Source organism: Alosa alosa, chromosome 8 (genome assembly GCF_017589495.1).
Source record: "Alosa alosa isolate M-15738 ecotype Scorff River chromosome 8, AALO_Geno_1.1, whole genome shotgun sequence".
In the NCBI taxonomy this organism is placed as follows: Eukaryota; Metazoa; Chordata; class Actinopteri; order Clupeiformes; family Clupeidae; genus Alosa; species Alosa alosa.
In genome coordinates, this window is record NC_063196.1 from 26,706,448 (window position 1) to 26,727,611 (window position 21,164).

General features: G+C 41.6%; 1 protein-coding gene across 6 annotated transcripts in view; it reads left to right on the forward strand.

Moving 5' to 3' along the window:
- Positions 1–256: 256 nt before the first annotated feature.
- The window catches only part of LOC125299834 (Fc receptor-like protein 5), a 54,597-nt gene continuing 33,689 nt past the window's right edge, over positions 257–21,164 (forward strand). For 3 of the 6 annotated variants that reach the window (XM_048251304.1, XM_048251305.1, XM_048251307.1), the window contains exons 1-13: positions 257–323; positions 1,944–1,979; positions 3,485–3,835; positions 3,914–4,192; positions 5,379–5,726; positions 5,879–6,157; positions 6,295–6,642; positions 12,521–12,799; positions 12,934–13,281; positions 13,360–13,638; positions 13,792–14,139; positions 15,596–15,874; positions 15,971–16,318. In XM_048251304.1, coding sequence (XP_048107261.1) covers positions 293–323; positions 1,944–1,979; positions 3,485–3,835; positions 3,914–4,192; positions 5,379–5,726; positions 5,879–6,157; positions 6,295–6,642; positions 12,521–12,799; positions 12,934–13,281; positions 13,360–13,638; positions 13,792–14,139; positions 15,596–15,874; positions 15,971–16,318 — 3,553 coding nt within the window. In that variant the 5' untranslated portion in view covers positions 257–292. The remainder of the gene's footprint in view (positions 324–1,943; positions 1,980–3,484; positions 3,836–3,913; positions 4,193–5,378; positions 5,727–5,878; positions 6,158–6,294; positions 6,643–12,520; positions 12,800–12,933; positions 13,282–13,359; positions 13,639–13,791; positions 14,140–15,595; positions 15,875–15,970; positions 16,319–21,164) is intronic. The other 3 variants (XM_048251306.1, XM_048251308.1, XM_048251310.1) reach the window with 3 other exon arrangements.

Genomic DNA, 21,164 nt, shown 5'->3' on the forward strand with positions numbered 1-21,164 from the left:
TAATGCAACAAAGGCTCTTTTGTTTTAGTGGTAGCCGACTGTCTTTTTTGTACGAGAAAAACATTTTCTTAGTTCTAGATCGAGTTCACTCCCAGTTTTTTTCATCCAGTCCAACTCCTTTATCTTGTTTCTTTTGAATACAGTGTTTACCATCAGGAGGGTCAGCAATAAAAAAAGTCCATAGTCCGAAAGTATGACAAGAATGGGCCCACAGCAAGTAGACTAGATATTTACGTCACTTATGAGAACAGTAGATACGTGTGAGAACAGGGTCAGTCATTCCTGTTACAGCATGGAGCTCTCTGCATCGTTTCGGCTGTTATGTGAGTTATGTCTCTGTGCCTTTCTTTCATCTCTCTGTGATTTTACTTTAACTTAGGAACAGGGACACCGGCTAGATCAATTGATAGGCTACCATCTAATGTGCTCACTCATTTGAATGTATTAATTAACATAAATATACCTGTCAACCTGTCTTCATAAAATAAAAACATTCTTCACAGCATCCTCACACTGATTATGGGTAGTCTATTATTCATTATTCATTTGTCTTATTTGTTGTTGGATGATAAGTGTAGACTAAACAGGTTATTTCACATGCATTAAGTTAATGAAAATCCCCACTTTCATATCACTGCTTGGATGTGGGAAATTTAGGTTTTTGCCATTTTTGGTATTGCTTTACATACCATATAGCCAAGATGGTTATGATCAAACTGATGGCGTAGGATAAAATTTTTGATATAAAATCACTGCATCTATCAAAACAATATGAAGTTATTTTTTGAAATTCAAGTGAAGTCTGAATAAAGCATGCATTGCAATGTGCTGGAATAAATGGCCTGAAATGCATGAAATGTTTTAACAATACTTGTTTAGCCTCATACCTCTCATTGAAATCATCAGTGTGCCAATGCTTCAATGCATCTTTCTTTTAGGACACTTATTAGTACAGGCAGTCGTTACTTCCTCTGAGGTTTAGGTCATACACCACTGTAAATTGGATACTGCTATAGCCTATCTAAATTGTTTATATTGAAATGCAAGCACATAGGCACGATGCGTAGGGGTTTAAAAAAAAATTTATGGACACTTTTTGCACCAACGTTTTTATAGTCCCACTGATTTTTGTTATTCTGATGTTGACATATGATTCCTGTGTTGAGACTTTTTCCAAGATCCGTGGGGACCCTGCACTCTAAGTTGGATGTGGGTTTGAATCGTAGCCTACTGCCCAGCTCAAGGACTGTCTGTGTACTACTGTAAACTTTGACCAGTAGGGCAAAACCAGTTTCAGTTTGCTGTATATGTGATGACATATTTAACCAGCTTTAATATATCATTCTTCTTAAGAGACTTAATATTTTTTTCTGAAGAACTATTAACCCATATTATCATGTTGTAATGGCAATATCTAGGCTCATCAAGTCCTCCTACATGCCCCTTTAGCGGCGGTCATAATAAATCACAAGATGGCTATATGTACGTGGGTCATTATATAATTCATGGTACATTTTGTGTCTCCGATATAAACGTTTTGTTATTTTCTTTATTTACTTTATTGAGTAAATTTTGAACAATAATGCAAAGTATGACAACCTTACACCAATATCATAATAGCTTAATATATATTTTAGACCCAATTTATTCATAAAATATGACCTAAATGGCTCCCACCCTATTAACCGTCTCCGACTATTGATTCATATTCAACTTGAATAAACACGATGCTACCGTCTAACAATAAAAATTTGGGGCATTAGGATTAATCCATTGACTGTGTTAATGACCCATATATAACATACTCCACAGGAAAATAAACGTAGAAATACTCAAAATTGTTTCTGCACTGCCTTCTGAGCTCTACTATATTTGAAAAGACTTACTGTCCGTGAGTGAATCAACATGTTATATGACTGGAAATTCTACTTCTATTTGAACAGGGACAATTTCTGTTGTTCTACTGGGCCACACTGAAGGTAACTTGACAACATATATTAGTAAAACGCGTATGATTATGAAACGTTTACATTTATGAAACGTTTACCTAGAGGTGGTGTGTGTGTGTGTGTGTTGTTCAGTCCTGTTCAGTCCTCTGTGTATGTGTTCTAGTTACAGGAACCGTATGTTAAAAATGTATTTCAATTAATCATAAAATGGCCCTGATATATCACTAGACATTAAAAAATCATGTTCATTTCAAATACTTCCGGCCAGGCCAGGATATTGTCATTTACAAAGTAAACTGATGTTGTGTTTTGTCACGTCATGTTGTGTTTTGGCCTGATGTGCCACCCTCCACCTATCTACTAATCACAAAGTCAGTAGTGTTTCGGCATCCGGGTTGGCAACCTCGAGTCAGGGAGGAGGGGGAGGGGATACACCGCTCCACAATAATTTGAAAGTGATTGCAGTACCAGTTTTGGCCAAAATTATTCATGCCCCTGGCAAATATTGATGCAATGTTGATTTTCTCTTGAACAATATGTTTGTTCTGACTGAAAATGACACTGCCACATGCCAAAAGGTTGTAAGACAATGGTAGAAACATGGAATCAAAAAAATAATCGTTTTTATTTTTTTTTTTTAATTTTTATGAAAAATGGCATGTCCAAAATTATTCATACCCTTTTTAAATAATCAATGGAAACATCTTTATTTGCCATCAAAGTTCTTAAAATGGTTCTTATAATACCTACAGTACCAAGTCTCCATAATAATTGTAAATCGCACCTTTTTAGCAGCAATTTGGGTTTTGAGGCAGGGACGATTTGCCATCACCTTGGTCTTGTGCTAACTTTTTTGACTGATTGAGGTCAGGACTCTGGCTGGGCCACTCTAAAATGTTGACATTGTTCTCTGGTAACCATTTCTTGCCTTGTTTGGCTGTATGCTTTGGATCATTGTATGGTTTAATGGTCCAATGATGCCTATTGGGGCAGATCTCTTGGCACACTGCCTGATCTTTTCCTCCAGAATCTCAGTGCAGCCTCTTGCTTTAGACATGGAGAGGCTTGGTAGATATTATAAGAACCATTTTGAGAGTTGTGTAAGATCTTTTGATCCTGTGAGGGAAATATGGTGTCTGGTCAGGGTTCGAACCGGCAATCCTCCGCTTACAGGTCTGAAGCGCTAACCAGTAGGCCACGGCTGCCCCCTGTTGTGAATGCAAATAAAGATGTTTCCATTGATTATTTAAAAAGGGTATGAACAATATTTTTTATAAAAATGTTAAAAAAAGATGAAAATGCTTCTTTTTTTTAATTCCATATTTCTCCCACATTGTCTTACAAACATTTGGCATGTGACAGTGTCATTTTCAGTCAGACCAAACATATTGATAAAAAGAAAGAGAGAAAATCAGCATTAAATAAATATTTGCCAGGGGGTTGAATCATTTTGTTCTTAACTGCATATATATTTTTATTTATTTGGGTTTTTTTTAACACATTTTTATGAACATTTTTCAACTGCTCATCAACAGCGAGACCCCGTCCAGTTCTCAGAGTTTCTTCACACAGCTGGCCAGCTGAAGGAGACTCAGTGACTCTGAGCTGTGAGGTTAGACACACCTCCTTAAACTGGACGTTCCTCTGGTACAGAGCAGTTCCCTCCAGAAGAGCATGTCTTTCCAGACAGAACTCAGCTGATGTTCGCTACAGAGGGAACACTTACTCTGTGAAGCTCCTCTCAGACAGCAGCAGAGGAGCTGGAGGCTCCTACACTCTCAGCCCTGCTGCTTTTCAACACACTGGGCTTTATGTGTGCAGAGCAGAGAGAGGAGATCCAGCCTATCAGACAGAATTCAGCGATGTGGAGGCTCTCTGGGTCACAGGTAAGGGAATATTTTCAGCTGCTCTTTTGTCTCAGTATGAACTCACTTAAGTTCACCTGTTTCTCATCTGTGTCTCAGGTCTATCTCCTCCAGCCTCTCTGGTCATCAGACCCAACAGAGCTCAGCTGTTTGAATCTGAGTCCGTCTCTCTGAGCTGTGAGGTGCAGGACAACTCTACTGGATGGAGGCTGAGATGGTCCACAAACAGAGAAGAGGAGTCAGACTGTCCTCGTAATTGGAGATCAGAAGCTGGACCCACATGCAGCAGCGGCAGCACTTCAGTATGGGATAGGGGAGTGTACTGGTGTGAGTCTGAATCTGGGCAACACAGCAATGCTGTCAACATTACATTTAACTGTAAGTATGAAAGAAAAAAATTGTGTAGCAGAAAAATGAATGTTTATTGATCAGTTATTAAACAGTTCTCTGTATATGTTTTTTAGTTAAATAATATCTTTTTCGGAGTGTCTATTTACACCCCTGGTACGAATAGCCTTGGCCACACAGCTGAGCTATTCACACCCTGTGACATAACAACAAAAAGTCGTTGCCCACGTGCACAAAAACATGGCGGACATACGTTTTTTCGTCAGCAGAAAGTGAAGAATTCTGAAAGGTTTCGGCACTAATATCTGTTCAGATTGAAAAGTTGTGTTTTATTTTCATAATCTTGGTTCAGTGAACACATACAACTGTCAGTTTGTTAGTTAACAGAAATTTTCGTGAATATGACGTTCAGGCCTATAAACTATAAGATTACCTGCAAACACCATTTGCTTGTGGAAGAAGATAGTGCAGTGGTCACAGACAAGGGTTAGCATGTGGGAGACCGGGGTTTGATTCCTGTGTAATGCATTTTGGTAGAGTGAGTGTGCATGTGTACCAACGTCTCTGGAGAGAAGGTGCGCAATTTGAACAAGAAATCGGTTCTCAAACGGAAGTTTTGATTGCAACAATTAGCTAGTTCATGCACCAGGGTGTAAATAGCATACAGTACTATAAACACCAGGGTACGAATAGCATCCACTTCTAACTATACATTGATGCAAACAGCATACCTTATTCAGAGTGTCTGTTACACAGCTGAGCTATTCACACCCTGCCATGCAGAACAAAAAAAAAAACATGTTGCTTGTTTTTTTTTATTATTATTACATTGTGTGATCAATATGCCAGAATAAATGCACAGGGGTGCAAATAGCATACACTGATATTTGTACCAGACAGGGTATTAATAGAACACATTGCTGTGTGCACCAGGGTACGAATAGCATACAGTACATTGATATTTGTACCAGACAGGGTACTAATAGGACACATTGCTGTGTGCACCGGGGTACGAATAGCATACATTGATATTTGTACCAGACGGGGTACTAATAGGACACATTGCTGTGTGCACCGGGGTACGAATAGAATTCACTTCTTATTGCACCAGGGTACGAATAGCATACACTGCTAATTGTACCAGGGGTGAAATAGCCTTACCCTATTTTTTTTCATAACACATTTTTATGAAATTCTTTCAACTGCTCATCAACAGCGAGACCCCGTCCAGTTCTCAGAGTTTCTTCACACAGCTGGCCAGCTGAAGGAGACTCAGTGACTCTAAGCTGTGAGGTTAGACACACCTCCTTAGACTGGACATTCCTCTGGTACAGAGCAGTTCCCTTCAGAACTGTTCCTTATAGACGGAACTCAGCTGATGTTCGCTACAGAGGGAACACTTACTCTGTGATGCTCCTCTCAGACAGCAGCAGAGGAGCTGGAGGCTCCTACACTCTCAGCCCTGCTGCTCTTCAACACACTGGGCTTTATGTGTGCAGAGCAGAGGGAGGAGATCCAACCTATCAGACAGAATTCAGCTATGTGGAGGCTCTCTGGGTCACAGGTGAGTAAATTATTAACACAAGAGACACTTTGCTTATCGTTGGTCAGTGTGGACGCTTTTATCATTATGGTTATTGTTATCGTTATCATTCCTGGTATGAACGGCCCTTAACCCTGAATCTTAAATTCACCTCTTTCTTCACTGTGCCTCAGGTCTATCTCCTCCAGCCTCTCTGGTCATCAGACCCAACAGAGCTCAGCTGTTTGAATCAGAGTCCGTCTCTCTGAGCTGTGAGGTGCAGGACAACTCTACTGGATGGAGGCTGAGATGGTCCACAGACAGAGAAGAGGAGTCAGACTGTCCTCGTGATTGGAGATCAGAAGCTGGACCCACATGCAGCAGCAGCAGCACTTCAGTATGGGATAGGGGAGTGTACTGGTGTGAGTCTGAATCTGGGCAACACAGCAATGCTGTCAACATTACATTTAACTGTAAGCATGAAAGAAAAATTGAGATCGATCAAAAATAATTTCCATTTTATTTTATTTGTTTGTAAGTGTTCTACTTACAGAATAAAACTGTTTGTATAACACATTTTTATGGAAATCTTTCAACCGCTCATCAACAGCGAGACCCCGTCCAGTTCTCAGAGTTTCTTCACACAGCTGGCCAGCTGAAGGAGACTCAGTGACTCTGAGCTGTGAAGTTAGACACACCTCCTTAGACTGGACGTTCCTCTGGTACAGAGCAGTTCCCTTCAGAACTGTTCCTTATAGATGGAACTCAGCTGATGTTCGCTACAGAGGGAACACTTACTCTGTGGAGCTCCTCTCAGACAGCAGCAGAGGAGCTGGAGGCTCCTACACTCTCAGCCCTGCTTCTCTTGAACACACTGGGCTTTATGTGTGTAGAGCAGAGGGAGGAGATCCAACCTATCAGACAGAATTCAGTGATGTGAAGTCTCTCTGGGTCACAGGTGAGTAAATACTCATTCATGTGCTCATTTGTCTCAGTTTGTACACCACTGAGTTTCAGTTTCTTGACTGACTCTAAAGGGCCGTTCACACCAAGAACGAGAACTATAAAAAATATTGTTCTTGTAAATATGAATGACGACGTTCACACATAAACCTTCAACTATGGTACTTTTTGACCAAAAGATTTTCAGAAAATGAAACATTTTGTATTCAAATATTATTGCCATACTTTGTTTCCCCATTCTGTCTAGATACATGCCCTGAAGCTGGCTATGCTGATTTTAATTGAATAATATATATTTTTTGCCATTTTGTCTAAGCACAGCAAGGAAATTGTAATTTTCCATCACCGAGATAAACATGTGTTTTAAAGCAAAAATGTTAAAGCCAATATATGTATAACAGCAAATATTTAAACATCACATTCACATCTTTCCCAATTTTACATTTATTTATATCTCAGAAATGTAACTGTTATGATATTATTAAGTTAACACTAAGAAACGCTTAAAAATAGGTCACTGAAACCATTCATTCACATTTTTACCATTTTGAAATCTGATATTTTTAAACTAATACAATATACCTTACCCTCAACTGCACAAATATCAACACCACAACCATCATTACCATAAAACTATTATTTTTAAACATTTTACCTTAAAAAAGGTGTGGTTGTGGAAAAGACAAGGAGTTGTGGAAAAGACGGGATATGGTGAAAAATACATTTCAGAATAAAATCTCTAGTAAAAATATAAAAGATAGTAAAATATAACTCATGCAATATGTCTCACAGATGTATTTTTAATACAAAACAATATCATAAAAAACATCATCCTCATTTTGTCAGAACAATCTTCATAAAACAATTCATGAACTTCATAAAAAACCTACATCATGTTGTCATAAAAACAAGTCTTTCACTGCCTAGGTTGACATTACAGGAGTGGTTTCTAGGTTGTTGCTAGGGTAATTAAAATGGTTGCTAGGGTACTGGTGGGCCAACATAAAGGGCCAGCATTGCGCCATTCATTTCAATGGGGCCAAAAAACGCAGAAAAATGGGAATACCGCGAAAACGACAAGGGCCAGTGACACGAAAGTGACAAGCAAACTGCACCGGTTCGGGCCTGAATTTTTGGAGTTGGAACTGCGTCGATAGCTCAAACAGTCTAGGAGCAGTAGTTCATACAAAAAGTGGGTGAATAGGAAGACATAATAATAAGAAAACTTAACAAGAACAATAGTGATAGATAGATACTTTATTGATCCCCAGGGGAAATTCAAGGTCTCAGCAGCATACAGACAACACAAACACATTCTTTAACAGCAGAAAGAGTAATTAAAGTATATAATATAAAAACACAACTAAGCAATAAGGACAGTAGAAGATAAAGAATATGCCAAATATACTAAAATACAAATTATACTAACACTTAATCTAAATCAATTCTAAAAACAGTATCCACATAGTGGTGATTAATCAATCAGAGGCGCTTGCAATGACTGAGGCAGGGACTGAGCCGGTGATTCTCTGTGAATATTAAGGTAAGGTAGGGTAAGGTGCTCTGTGTGAATGAGTGTCATGGTGATAGTGCAATGGTGATAGTGGTCATGGAGTAAGTCCAACAGTGCAACAATGCAGAAATAAAGTAAAGTAAAGTCTATATATCTATATATTTAACTATTTATTTTAAGAAAGGTATAAGTGTGGCCACAGTTCGGCTGTGGTATGGAGGGAGGGGTTATGCATATGTGCTAATGTGCTAATATAGCACGCAAACAGTGAGGCAAAAGACAGTGGTAAAAGTGGCTAGTGGACAGACAGTATCCAAACATGGAGGGGGTGAAGAGGCAGACAGACTATGCAGAGAAGTCTATCTCTCCTCTTCCCTTAAGTGAAGCATTGAACAGTTCAATGGCCTGGGGACAAATGACTTTCTCAGTCTGTCTGTTGTGCAAGGCAGTGAGCGAAGTCTCCAGCTGATCAGGCTCTTCTGCTTAACAATAGTGCTGTGGAGTGGGTGACACTCATTGTCCAAGATGTTGATCAGTTTGTTCAGGGTCCTTTTGTCAGATAGTGAAGTGATGCACTCCAGTTCAGCTCCCACTACAGAGCCAGCTTTCTTTACCCCGCATCCTTCTTCTTTGTGCTTCCTCCCCAACATATTACTGCATAGAAGAGGACGCTGGCAACAACAGACTGGTAGAACATCCTGAGGAGCTTGTTGCACACATTGAAGGACCGCAGCCTCCTCAGGAAGTACAGCCTGCTCTGCCCTTTCTTGTAGAGTGCATCAGTGTTGGCTGACCAGTCCAGTTTATTGTCCAGGTGGAGACCCAGATACTTGTAGGTGCTAACCACCTCCACATTGACCCCATCAATGTGGACTGGTAGCAGAGTGGGCTTAGACTCATGGAAATCCACCACCATCTCCTTGGTCTTTGAAGTGTTGAGTTGAAGATGATTGAGTTTGCACCATTGCACAAAGTCCTCCACCAGGCTCCTGTCCTCTTCCTCCTGCCCGTTCCTGATACACCCCACAATTGCAGTATCATCAGAAAACTTCTGCATGTGGCATGACTCAGTGTTGTAGCAGAAGTAGTGGGCTTTCTCCGGGATTTTTGTTTTGTTTTTACAAAAACACAACAACCAATGCTAATAGCTTTGGTTCATCTCAAACACAATGTAGCCAGGTGAGATGTTTGCAACTACACAACCTTTTATCAATCCAGTTGCAGAAGGCCTAGATCCCAAACACAATTGATGAACTGCCCTACTTGTGATTGTTTTTAGAGATTTTAGAGGTTTTATATCGATGCTACAGAATTTGTGGCTGGTGCTGCAAAATTTTTAACCTCTGTAGCACCAGTGCTACTTGCAAAAAAAGTTAACGTACAGCCCTGCTGCATTACGTGATTATTTCTGAGATTCTGATACGTTTTTAACCATGGCCTATGCACAGTTCTGGTTTGAAAATGTATCTCTTAAAATAATCACTTTATGCAGTCAGCTTAAGATGGCTGCAGGCGGCTACATGAAGTTGAATCACCCTATTAATTGGCTTTAACCCTAGCAACCACCATAGCAACTGTGTTATTTAGCATAGCAACCACCAGTACCCTAGCAACCATTTTAATTACCCTAGCAACAACCTAGAAACCACCTCTGTAATGTCAACCTAGCGACCACCATAGCAACCAGCATGATTGCCTTAGCAACCAGCATAGCAACCACGTTATTTATGCGTTTTGGCTTATTGGATGTTGCGTTAATGCAGATAACTTTTGATCTGTGTGCCCGATTTTCATAAATGAGGTACCGTTGGAATTCTTGGATTAAGCCGAGTTCCATGCCCCTGATCAAACCCACTCTTGCAGTTCCTCGGAAACGTAATTCTAATGTTACCCCTTCCAGGAACCTCTCTGCTGCTGAGACCATTTTAAATCTGTTACGTCTGTTGCGTTACTTAGTTCGCCACTGTCTTCTCATCATTTTTTGGTCTCTCACTGACATGTCTGCAACAGTCTTAACTAATCCTTGTTGTTTTTTCTTTGCATATCTTTCTCTGTCTTTCCTTAGGAACTCAGCATATTTTACTGGATCAGATTTTAGTATTTCCCTGCATAGTCTGGCCTTCTCTGCTGATGTTTGGGGTGCCATCTTAAAGGAACAGCAGAGAGACTATGTCAGACTTAGTTGTAACCAATAAAAGACTTTAATTAATAATATTCCCTAGGTCATAATATGCAAATCATGTTTCTACACTACATTTTTTAGCACTATAGGCAAACTACTTTGCTTTTTAGCCCTGACAATGTCAAATTTCAAATGCAAAATGTCTTTTCCACAACCATCTGTATTTACCACAACCATGGAGATAGTTGTGGAAAAGACGGTTGTTGAAAAGACATTTTCCCCATTTCCCTCCAAAATCTCAAGCCTGATTAGCCTGATAGTGTTAGTTTTAGAGTTAGCAATAAATAATCACAAATTACAACTAATTACATTTAAAAAAATCCAGTTATTTTGTCGGCGGTATGAATTACAAGCGGTTCAGAAGTGACATACAATAAACATACTCTAAGTATAACTCATATTTACCTTGACATATCTCCTTTTTATTACCCCCTATTGGGATACCTCTTTCATTCAGCCATGTGGTTCCCTCTGGAGTGTCTGTTGCTATAGTTACTGAGTATACAAACCTACCAGACTGAGCCTGGCATTGTATTTTGTACAGAGTTGTGGAAAAGACAGTGAACCCAGGGGACAAGCGTTCAACATCTTAAAAATATGTCAAATTGAAAATAAATACTAAAGAAAATATTATATTTGATTGAAATGGATATTAATCCATAACTTATGCTTGAATTTAACATTATATCAGTAATACATTTAAAGTGAGATAAGGTCAAAGACCCTAAGTCTGGCCTGGGGTTATTATTGAACAATAATTTTTATATACATAGGTTCCCCTAAATGTGTAGTAAGTGTGGAAAAAACAAAATAGTGGAAATGTTTTTTAGTTTTTTTTTATTTCTGTTAGGGACAGAAAAAGTACCCTAGTTGAAGAATCACCCTACATAACGACATAAATAATGATATTGTTGGGGATCACTTTCAGAGCGATTGTGACATCGATAAAAAGCTTACAGCCACATTTTAGCCATCACATTCAACACAAGGAGAGACTTTGCTTATCTTTAGTCAGTGTGGACGCTTTTATCATTATGGTTATAGTTATCATTATAGTTATCATTCCTGGTATGAACGACCCTTAACCATGAATCTTAAAGGGACAGTGTGGAACGTTTTCAGTTGTTTGTTTGCTATATTACTGTAACATTTCCCATTCATAAATGTGGCCTCATTCATGTTTAATTACCACCACCACCAATTTGAAGCATACCTATGGGCTTAGATATAGGTATTTACATATACATTATATTCGCTTTATCTTCGTGCGCCATTTTAAAATAACGGTGACCGGTTAGGGACACTTGAATGAAATACAGCGGCGTCTTTGGCATGCAAAGAAAAACTTTCTTGGATCCAGCTGCTGAATTTCCCTACATTCAGCGATGTGAGTTATGAACCCATTTTCTACAAGCTACATGTCTTCCTAACATTCTGACATTGGCATTGTATTTTCCAACGAAACAAATAAAGAGAAAAAATAACTTTGTTTGTGATCTGTCACTGTTTTAGCAAAGCACAGCCACCTGTTCAAAGGCTCTAGACCCAGAGACAGTTGATAAACTAACCTACTATAGTTTTGCTAGAACTAGCAGACTACCAGTAAGTTGCTGAATGTATGTTATTTCAGGTTAGTTTGCAACAATGTATAAGTTTAACCAAAGTCCTTAGCTGCTACCTAGCTAGCGAATATCACTAGCCATTCACTTTCAGTTTACTGTACTAACGTTAGCTCAGTTAACATTCAAACTTAAACGATTTATTCCATGTCCGAAAGTGTGTTTCATGGCATCACACACAAGCAATGACAAAACAAAAAAAGTTAATGTTTTGACACCTATTTAGGAGTCCGGAACTAGGGCCATCATCTAGGTAGATTCGCAATGAGATGAGCTGCGACCTATTTTTTACAGTCTATGGCTGCGACTAGATATGGTAACGTTAAATGCTTTGCGACAGCTTGCAACAGCTGGCAATGACGTGCACCATTTAATTCACACCGCTGCAACTCCTTCTGCGACGGTTTCGTCTCGACACGGCTCTTTGGTGTGAATTGGGTGTTATGTTTTTATGTGACAGCTGCCGTAGTTAGGTTGCAATATAATCCCTAAACAATAGATGGGAGAAGTTCTTACACATAGGACCTTTAAATTGACCTTTTTCTTCACTGTGTCTCAGGTCTATCTCCTCCAGCCTCTCTGGTCATCAGACCCAACAGAGCTCAGCTGTTTGAATCGGAGTCCGTCTCTCTGAGCTGTGAGGTGCAGGACAACTCTACTGGATGGAGGCTGAGATGGTCCACAGACAGAGAAGAGGAGTCAGACTGTCCTCGTGATTGGAGATCAGAAGCTGGACCCACATGCAGCAGCAGCAGCACTTCAGTATGGGATAGGGGAGTGTACTGGTGTGAGTCTGAATCTGGGCAACACAGCAATGCTGTCAACATTACATTTAACTGTAAGTAGGAAAGAAAAAAATTGTGTAGCAGAAAAATGAATGTTTATTGATCAGTTATTAAACAGTTCTCTCTGTATATGTTTTTAGTTAAATAATATTTTTTTCATGAAATTCTTTCAACTGCTCATCAACAGCGAGACCCCATCCAGTTCTCAGAGTTTCTTCACACAGCTGGCCAGCTGAAGGAGACTCAGTGACTCTGAGCTGTGAGGTTAGACACACCTCCTTAAACTGGACGTTCCTCTGGTACAGAGCAGTTCCCTCCAGAACTGTTCCTTATAGACGGAACTCAGCTGATGTTCGCTACAGAGGGAACACTTACTCTGTTGAGCTCCTCTTAGACAGCAGAAGAGGAGCTGGAGGCTCCTACACTCTCAGCCCTGCTGCTCTTCAACACACTGGGCTTTATGTGTGCAGAGCAGAGGTAGGAGATCCAACCCATCAGACAGAATTCAGCGATGTGGAGGCTCTCTGGGTCACAGGTAAGGGAATATTTTCAGCTGCTCTTTTGTCTCAGTATGAACTCACTTAAGTTCACCTGTTTCTCATCTGTGTCTCAGGTCTATCTCCTCCAGCCTCTTTGGTCATCAGACCCAACAGAGCTCAGCTGTTTGAATCGGAGTCCGTCTCTCTGAGCTGTGAGGTGCAGGACAACTCTACTGGATGGAGGCTGAGATGGTCCACAGACAGAGAAGAGGAGTCAGACTGTCCTCGTGATTGGAGATCAGAAGCTGGACCCACATGCAGCAGCAGCAGCACTTCAGTATGGGATAGGGGAGTGTACTGGTGTGAGTCTGAATCTGGGCAACACAGCAATGCTGTCAACATTACATTTAACTGTAAGTACAGTATGTAAGAGAAATTTGTGTAGCAGAAAAATGAAGGCTTATTGATCATCAGTTATCAAACAGTTCTCTGTATATGTTTTTAGTTAAATAATATTTTTTTTCATAACACATTTTTATGAAATTCTTTCAACTGCTCATCAACAGCGAGACCCCATCCAGTTCTCAGAGTTTCTTCACACAGCTGGCCAGCTGAAGGAGACTCAGTGACTCTGAGCTGTGAGGTTAGACACACCTCCTTAAACTGGACGTTCCTCTGGTACAGAGCAGTTCCCTCCAAAACTGTTCCTCATAGACAGAACTCAGCTGATGTTCGCTACAGAGGGAACACTTACTCTGTGGAGCTCCTCTCAGACAGCAGCAGAGGAGCTGGAGGCTCCTACACTCTCAGCCCTGTTGCTCTTCAACACACTGGGCTTTATGTGTGCAGAGCAGAGGGAGGAGATCCAACCTATCAGACAGAATTCAGCTATGTGGAGGCTCTCTGGGTCACAGGTGAGTAAATACTCCTTCATGTGCTCATTTGTCTCAGTTTGTACTCCACTGAGTTTCAGTTTTTTGACCGACTCTAAAGGGCCGTTCACACCAAGAATGAGAACTATAAAAAATATTGTTCTTGTAAATATGAATGACGACGTTCACACATAAACCATAACGACATAAAGAATGATATTGTTGGGGATCACTTTCAGAGCGATTCATTGTGACATCGATAAAAAGCTTACAGCCAATCAGAACTAATCACATTTTAGCCATCACATTCAACACAAGGAGAGACGTTGTTTAAAATTGGTCAGTGTGGACGCTTTTATCATTATGGTTATAGTTATCGTTATCTTTCCTTGTATGAACGGCCCTTAACCATGAATCTTAAAGGGACAGTGTGGAACGTTTTCAGTTGTTTGTTTGCTATATTATTGTAACATTTCCCATTCATAAATGTGGCCTCATTCCTGGTTAATTACCACCACCACTAATTCGAAGCATACCTATGGGCTTAGATATAGGCATTTACATATACATAGCGTTTATAATCGCTTCATCTACGTGTGCCATTTTAAAATAATGGTGACCGGCTAGGGACATTTGTGAAATACAGCGCCGTCTTTGGCATGCAAAGAAAAACTTTCTTGGATTCATCTGCTGAATTTCCCTACATTCAGCGATGTAAGTTATGAACTCATTTTCTACAAGCTACATGTCTTCCTAACATTCCGACATTGGCATTGTATTTTCCAACGAAACAAATAAAGAGAAAATATAACTTTGTTTGTGATCTGTCACTGTTTTAGCAAAGCTCTTGTGCACAGCCACCTGGGCTCTAGACCCAGAGACAGTTGATAAACTAACCTACTATAGTTTTGCTAGAACTAGCAGACTACCAGTGAGTTGCTGAATGTATGTTATTTCAGGTTAGTTTGCAACAATGTATAAGTTTAACCAAAGTCCTTAGCTGCTACCTAGTTAGCGAACATCACTAGCCATTCCCATTCACTTTCAGTTTACTGTACTAACGTATAAGAAGCTCGGTTAACAGGCAAAATTAAATGATTTAATCCATGTCCGAAAGTGTGTTTCGTTGGCATCACACACAAGCAATGACAAAACAAAAAAAGTTAATGTTTTGACACCTATTTAGGAGTCCGGAACTAGGGCCATCATCTACTGTAGGTAGATTCGCAATGAGATGAGCTGCAACTAGATATGGTAACGTTAAATGCTTTGCGACAGCTTGCAACAGCTGGCAATGACGTGCACCATTTAATTCACACCGCTGCAACTCCTTCTGCGACGGTTTCGTCTTGACACGGCTCTTTGGTGTGAATTGGGTGTTATGTTTTTTATGTGACAGCTGCCGTAGTTAGGTTGCAATATAATCCCTAAACAATAGATGGGAGAAGTTCTTACACATAGGACCTTTAAATTTACCTCTTTCTTCACTGTGCCTAAGGTCTATCTCCTCCAGCCTCTCTGGTCATCAGACCCAACAGAGCTCAGCTGTTTGAATCGGAGTCTGTCTCTCTGAGCTGTGAGGTGCAGGACAACTCTACTGGATGGAGGCTGAGATGGTCCACAAACAGAGAAGAGAAGTCAGACTGTCCTCGTGATTGGAGATCAGAAGCTGGACCCACATGCAGCAGCAGCAGCACTTCAGTATGGGATAGGGGAGTGTACTGGTGTGAGTCTGAATCTGGGCAACACAGCAATGCTGTCAACATTACATTTAACTGTAAGTATGACGGATCATTTGCAATCAGATATGAAGATGGGTTTATTCATTCAAACATTCGTTTTTTTATATAAACCTCCAACTGTTCATCAACAGCGAGACCGCGTCCAGTTCTCAGAGTTTGTCCAGACAGCTGGCCAGCTGAAGGAGACTCAGTGACTCTGAGCTGTGAGGTTAGAGACACCTCCTTAAACTGGACGTTCCTCTGGTACAGAGCAGTTCCCTCCAGAACTGTTCCTTATAGACGCAACTCACCTGATGTTCACTACAGAGGGAACACTTACTCTGTGATGCTCCTCTCAGACAGCAGCAGAGGAGCTGGAGGCTTCTACACTCTCAGCCCTGCTGCTCTTCAACACACTGGGCTTTATGTGTGCAGAGCAGAGGGAGGAGATCCAACCTATCAGACAGAATTCAGCGATGTGGAGGCTCTCTGGGTCACAGGTGAGCAAATATTCCTACAGCTGCTCATTTGTCTCTGGATAAACTCTTCGCTCCCGAAGTAAAGATATTTATACAAGTTCTTTGTCTCACTGCATAGCTAGTACCTCTTTTAAAGCTTGTAAAGGAGTGCTCCCGAGCGGATGGTTGGTCAGATTGAAGGATGTAACAAATACTGCTTTGTAGTCAAAAGGCTTTTTTTTTGTTATTATTTGTTTTAGACAAAAAACAAAACAATGATGACAAACAAAGAAATAAAACACTGAGGCAAAATAAGAAATAATCACAGGGACGATGCCCACGCATAACTAGGCATACCTCTGAGGTCTTTTGGCATGACCTCTCGCTACAGAGGAATCTCCCGTTTGAGCTAAACAGCCCCCATTAAAATCAGCGGTCTCAACCATGTACCGATATAAATGAATTGATGCATACACACAATATTTTAGATAACACACAACACACAGGCAATACACATCACTAAAAGAGATTCATGTGAATTAACTATAATGCCCAACAAAACGTCATTAAAGGAGTGATTCAGGATTTTGGACATCATTTCCAAGTTAGCAAGTGTGATATTTATCAGCCGAGACCATTTTCAACATGTTTCATCCAGTCCTTCTAGTTGCAGAGTTCGTAGGTGCTAGGCTAGCGCAAGTCAACAGTATATGTTTGCCTGCCACTAAAAACAGTCTTACCCACTCCTCAGTACACCTGAGGCAAATAAATTATAATGCCAGACTATCGATGAAAATGTCTGTGTTGATAGAATAGTGTTAGAAATAAAACTACCCTTGCATCACATTTAAAATAGTTATACTTTTTCCCCTGAAGTTGGTTGTAGGCATATAAGTAACGGCAGTGGCGGACTGATATTACTTAGGCTACTACTAGGTATCCCCATTGGAGTGCGCTTCTCTGTTTCTCTTTTCGGCGCAGTACTACTAACAGGAGCAAGTAAAATTCCGCCGCTGCTGAGAAACTAGTCCCTCAAAATGTAATGCGATTATTGAAATTCAAGGATATATATGCAAAATATGATGTGGATCATCGCACCGGACTCACCTTTACAGGTACCCTGCCATACACCTGTGGGCCAGCGGCATCGCTCTCTCCACTCTTCTCTCCTTCTTCCCTTCCAAGGCACCAGCGGGACTATGCCTAGCAGGGGCGTCCTCCTCCCTGAGCCAAGTCAAGGGCTTGGCCGCATACCTGAACAAGAGTTGGGTGGCTACAGCCGGTTATCAGAGTAGCGTCCTGGATCTACCCCAGCTGACCATCACTCGCCTCTGCAGTTGTTAATCCTTCCCCAGGTTGGCTCCGCCACCACACATCCCGCTGTATCCAGATCCATCGGGATGCTGTTACCGCCTGTTTGGTGACATTGCCTACCAGCCGCTTCCTGGCCAGACCTTCGATCCCCAATAATCCAAGGGTTCTCCAGAGTGACTGCCCAGCAAAGCTCCTGCAGCCGACCTCCACGGGCAGGTTCCAGGCCTTCCATCCATTTTGCTGGCTTTTGAGGACAAGGTCTTGGTATTTTTTGAGCTTACGCTCCTGTGCCTCCTCCATCCTCTCTTCCCAGGGCACTGTTAGCTCTATGAGCACCACCTGCTTGGTACCTTTAGACCAAAGGAAAATGTCTGGTCTAAGGCTTGTATGGGCTATCTCTTCTGAGAATTTTAGCTGCTTTTTCAGATCGGCCCTCATCTCCCAGTCATTTGCTGAAGCCAAGATCCCTTTTCCCTTTCGTCCTGTTGCAGTGCTCTCTCCTGCCTTTCGAACCTCCATCTGCACCATGGTACGCCGCTATTTTGGATCGGCATTGTTCCAGCTCACTCTAGTGGATCAACCTTGTCCCAGCCTGCCCTGGGCTACTGTCCCCACAATATCTGGATGATGCAATCAAACCTCTGCCTCTGTCAGTGCTCTACTAGCTGACCACTAGCGGCCTGTCCTGACCACAATGCCTGCCTGGCGTACTGTTTCATCTTTGCTGTCTCGCAGCATCATGGCCTGACACATCTTTGTCTTTACATTACATTACATTTAGCAGACACTTCTTGACCAAAGTGACTTACATATGTCAGCTATATTACAAGGGATCACATTGTCCCCGGAGCAACTTGGGGTTAAGTGCCTTGCTCAAGGGCACAACGGTGGAAGCTGGGAATTGAACTGACAACTTTCAGGCTACTGCACGCTAGCCCAGCTCCTTAACCACTACACTACCACCGCCACCACTGATGTCACAGGCAGCTGTAGCTTGCTGCCTGTGCTGTACAGCCCGATGGAGCAAAAGCTTCTTGGGACCCCCAGCCATCTTCTCAGGTAGGTTTTATTCTTCCTTTCCTGCCCCTCGACGGTGGATACAGGTACCTCATTGACTAGCAGAGACCAGAGCAGTCTAGGAAGGACCCCATGCTGGTAACTCCAGGCCTTTTACTTGCCAGGCAAGCCGCTCTTCTCCAGTGATGTCATCCAGGTGTCTGTTTGGATAAGCATCTTCCTCACATTCTGCCTATCATTGAGGTTGGCTCTGAACCACTTCCGCAAGCTCTTCACTGGTTCCTCTTGAACCGTGGGGATGAGCGGAACCAGTTCTGTATAGGGTGGCAAAATTCCGGGAATTTTCAAAGTTGGAAACTTTCCATGGGAATTAACGGGAATATACGGAAAATAACGGAAATAAACAGGAATTAACAGGAATAAACTGGGAATTTTTAATCTGGCAAGTTAGTCTATAACAGGGAACTTAAATGCAGTGGACAAAACCCCATCTTGCAGCATAATATTAGTTAAAACAACCTGATTTAATGCAATTTCAGTCAAATTTCTACCCTGCACATACGTCAATCCCATGCACACAGAAATCAGCATAGGCTACTAGACATAAAGGAAACCTATGGTGCGTTCATGTGCATGGGGAAAATAAATTCCCAGTGAAAATGTCATCTCATGTGGGAATAACTGGTGTGAAACTGGGGGAAGTTTGCAAACAGATTTGCCCAGTTATGGGCTTGTTGTCACTTTTGTCCTCATTCAAATGGGTGTACGTCATTTTGCATAAACTGTAATGGGACGATTAATCTGTCTGATTAAGCTTGACAACTTATATATAATTTACATAATCTATAAGGTTTAGTTAGGGTGGTATGTTGTGTCATTATATATTATATATTTGTTGTACCATTTTCTGGGATTCTAACTGAACAAACTTGACGAGCCAGACCCACATTAAAATGTAGGGTCTGGACACTCACCGTTCGCAGTGCTCAGTCCGAGGGGCGGGATAATCAGTTGTCTTTCAAATTCCCTCTGCACGCAATAGGACAGCGGCAGCGCTATGAGTCCCATGCGTTTCACACCAGCTGAGCTAGTTGGCTAGTTCAAACATTTGCCAACTTAATAAAAGCTTAACTCGTGTCACACTGTTCGCCAGCAGCAACATCCATCTTATTTGTTTTCAAGTAGCAGGGAATTCAAGCCAAACCGTTGCAACTCTGCCATCAATCATTATGTTAAGCCCACCTACTTGACTCTATACACGCATTTCATTGGCCTGATTAAGTTTTCGATTTCTGGAGCTCACAAGCCAACGGAGAGTTGCTAGACTAGCCCTGGCAGCAAATGTAATTCGCTGCCGCTAGGGGCGTGTCTAGATTTCTAGGCTAGAACAAACTGATAGTCAGTCAATGTTCCAACCAATTGGATTTTGTTGTTGAGTGGCGTGGTGTATCTTGGGCAATTCAGTGTTGCTATCTTAGCACGCTAGTAAACCATAGGCAGAGAATGGGATTCCCACTAGCATGGTAGCTAGCTTTGTATGCTAAGCTAAGCTAAGCAAAAATACGAACAAACAAATCCTATTGCTTATTACGAAATAAAATTTTAATGTCTGTATATGAAACAGTATGAATTACCAAAAATTCCCAGTTAATTCCTGTAAATTCCCATTAATTCCCATAATTTCCTTTAATTCCATGAAAGTTTCCCATTTGGCTTAACTTCCCATGGAAAGTTTCCGGAAATTTTCCGCCCCTTCGCAACCCTAGTTCTGTACACACCCCCTCCTCAGTACCAGGCTTCTGGACATTTCAGGTTTGAATCCCATCCTTGCCCACTTGGTGAGCTTGACCAAGTCTTCCAGGATCCATCTACCTTCAGGTACTGATTTCGCTGTGATTGTGAGATCGTCCATGAATGCTCTTACAGGTACCTGTTGGACGCCCGTCACCAGCACCGCACCCCGACGTACCTTCTCTGCTGACTTGACTAGAAGGTTAATTGCTGCAGAAAACAGAATCACTGAGATTGTGCAGCCTGTAACAATGCCCACCTCCAGTCTCTGCCAGTCAGTGGTAAAGTCTCCAGAGGTGAAACGCATTTTGAACTAATTGAAGTAGCACTGCAAGAGCTTCTGGAATCGCTCTGGGACATGGTAGGTCCTCATTGTCAGTTCCACTAACTTGTGGGGTATCGTCCCACAGGCATTTGTTAGATCCAGCCATAGAACTGCCAGGTCACCATGGTTTTTCTTTGCGTCTTCAATTATTTTAGTGATCACGCTGGTGTGCTCAAGACAGCCCGGCACCCCTGGTACTCCACCCTTCTGGACTGACGTGTCCATGTATCCGTTGTCTAACATGAAAGTCCCAAGGAAGATCTTGCCTTCGATGTTGAGGAGTGAAATAGTACGGAATTGCTTGATCCCTGTGGGATTTTCTCCTTTAGGGATGAAGCATCCCTCCGCAATCAACCAGTCGTCAGCAAGGAGGTCCTTCCTCCATGCCACACTCAGTAGCTTCCAGAGTCGTTTCCTGAGATTTCCGCAGTACTTATACAC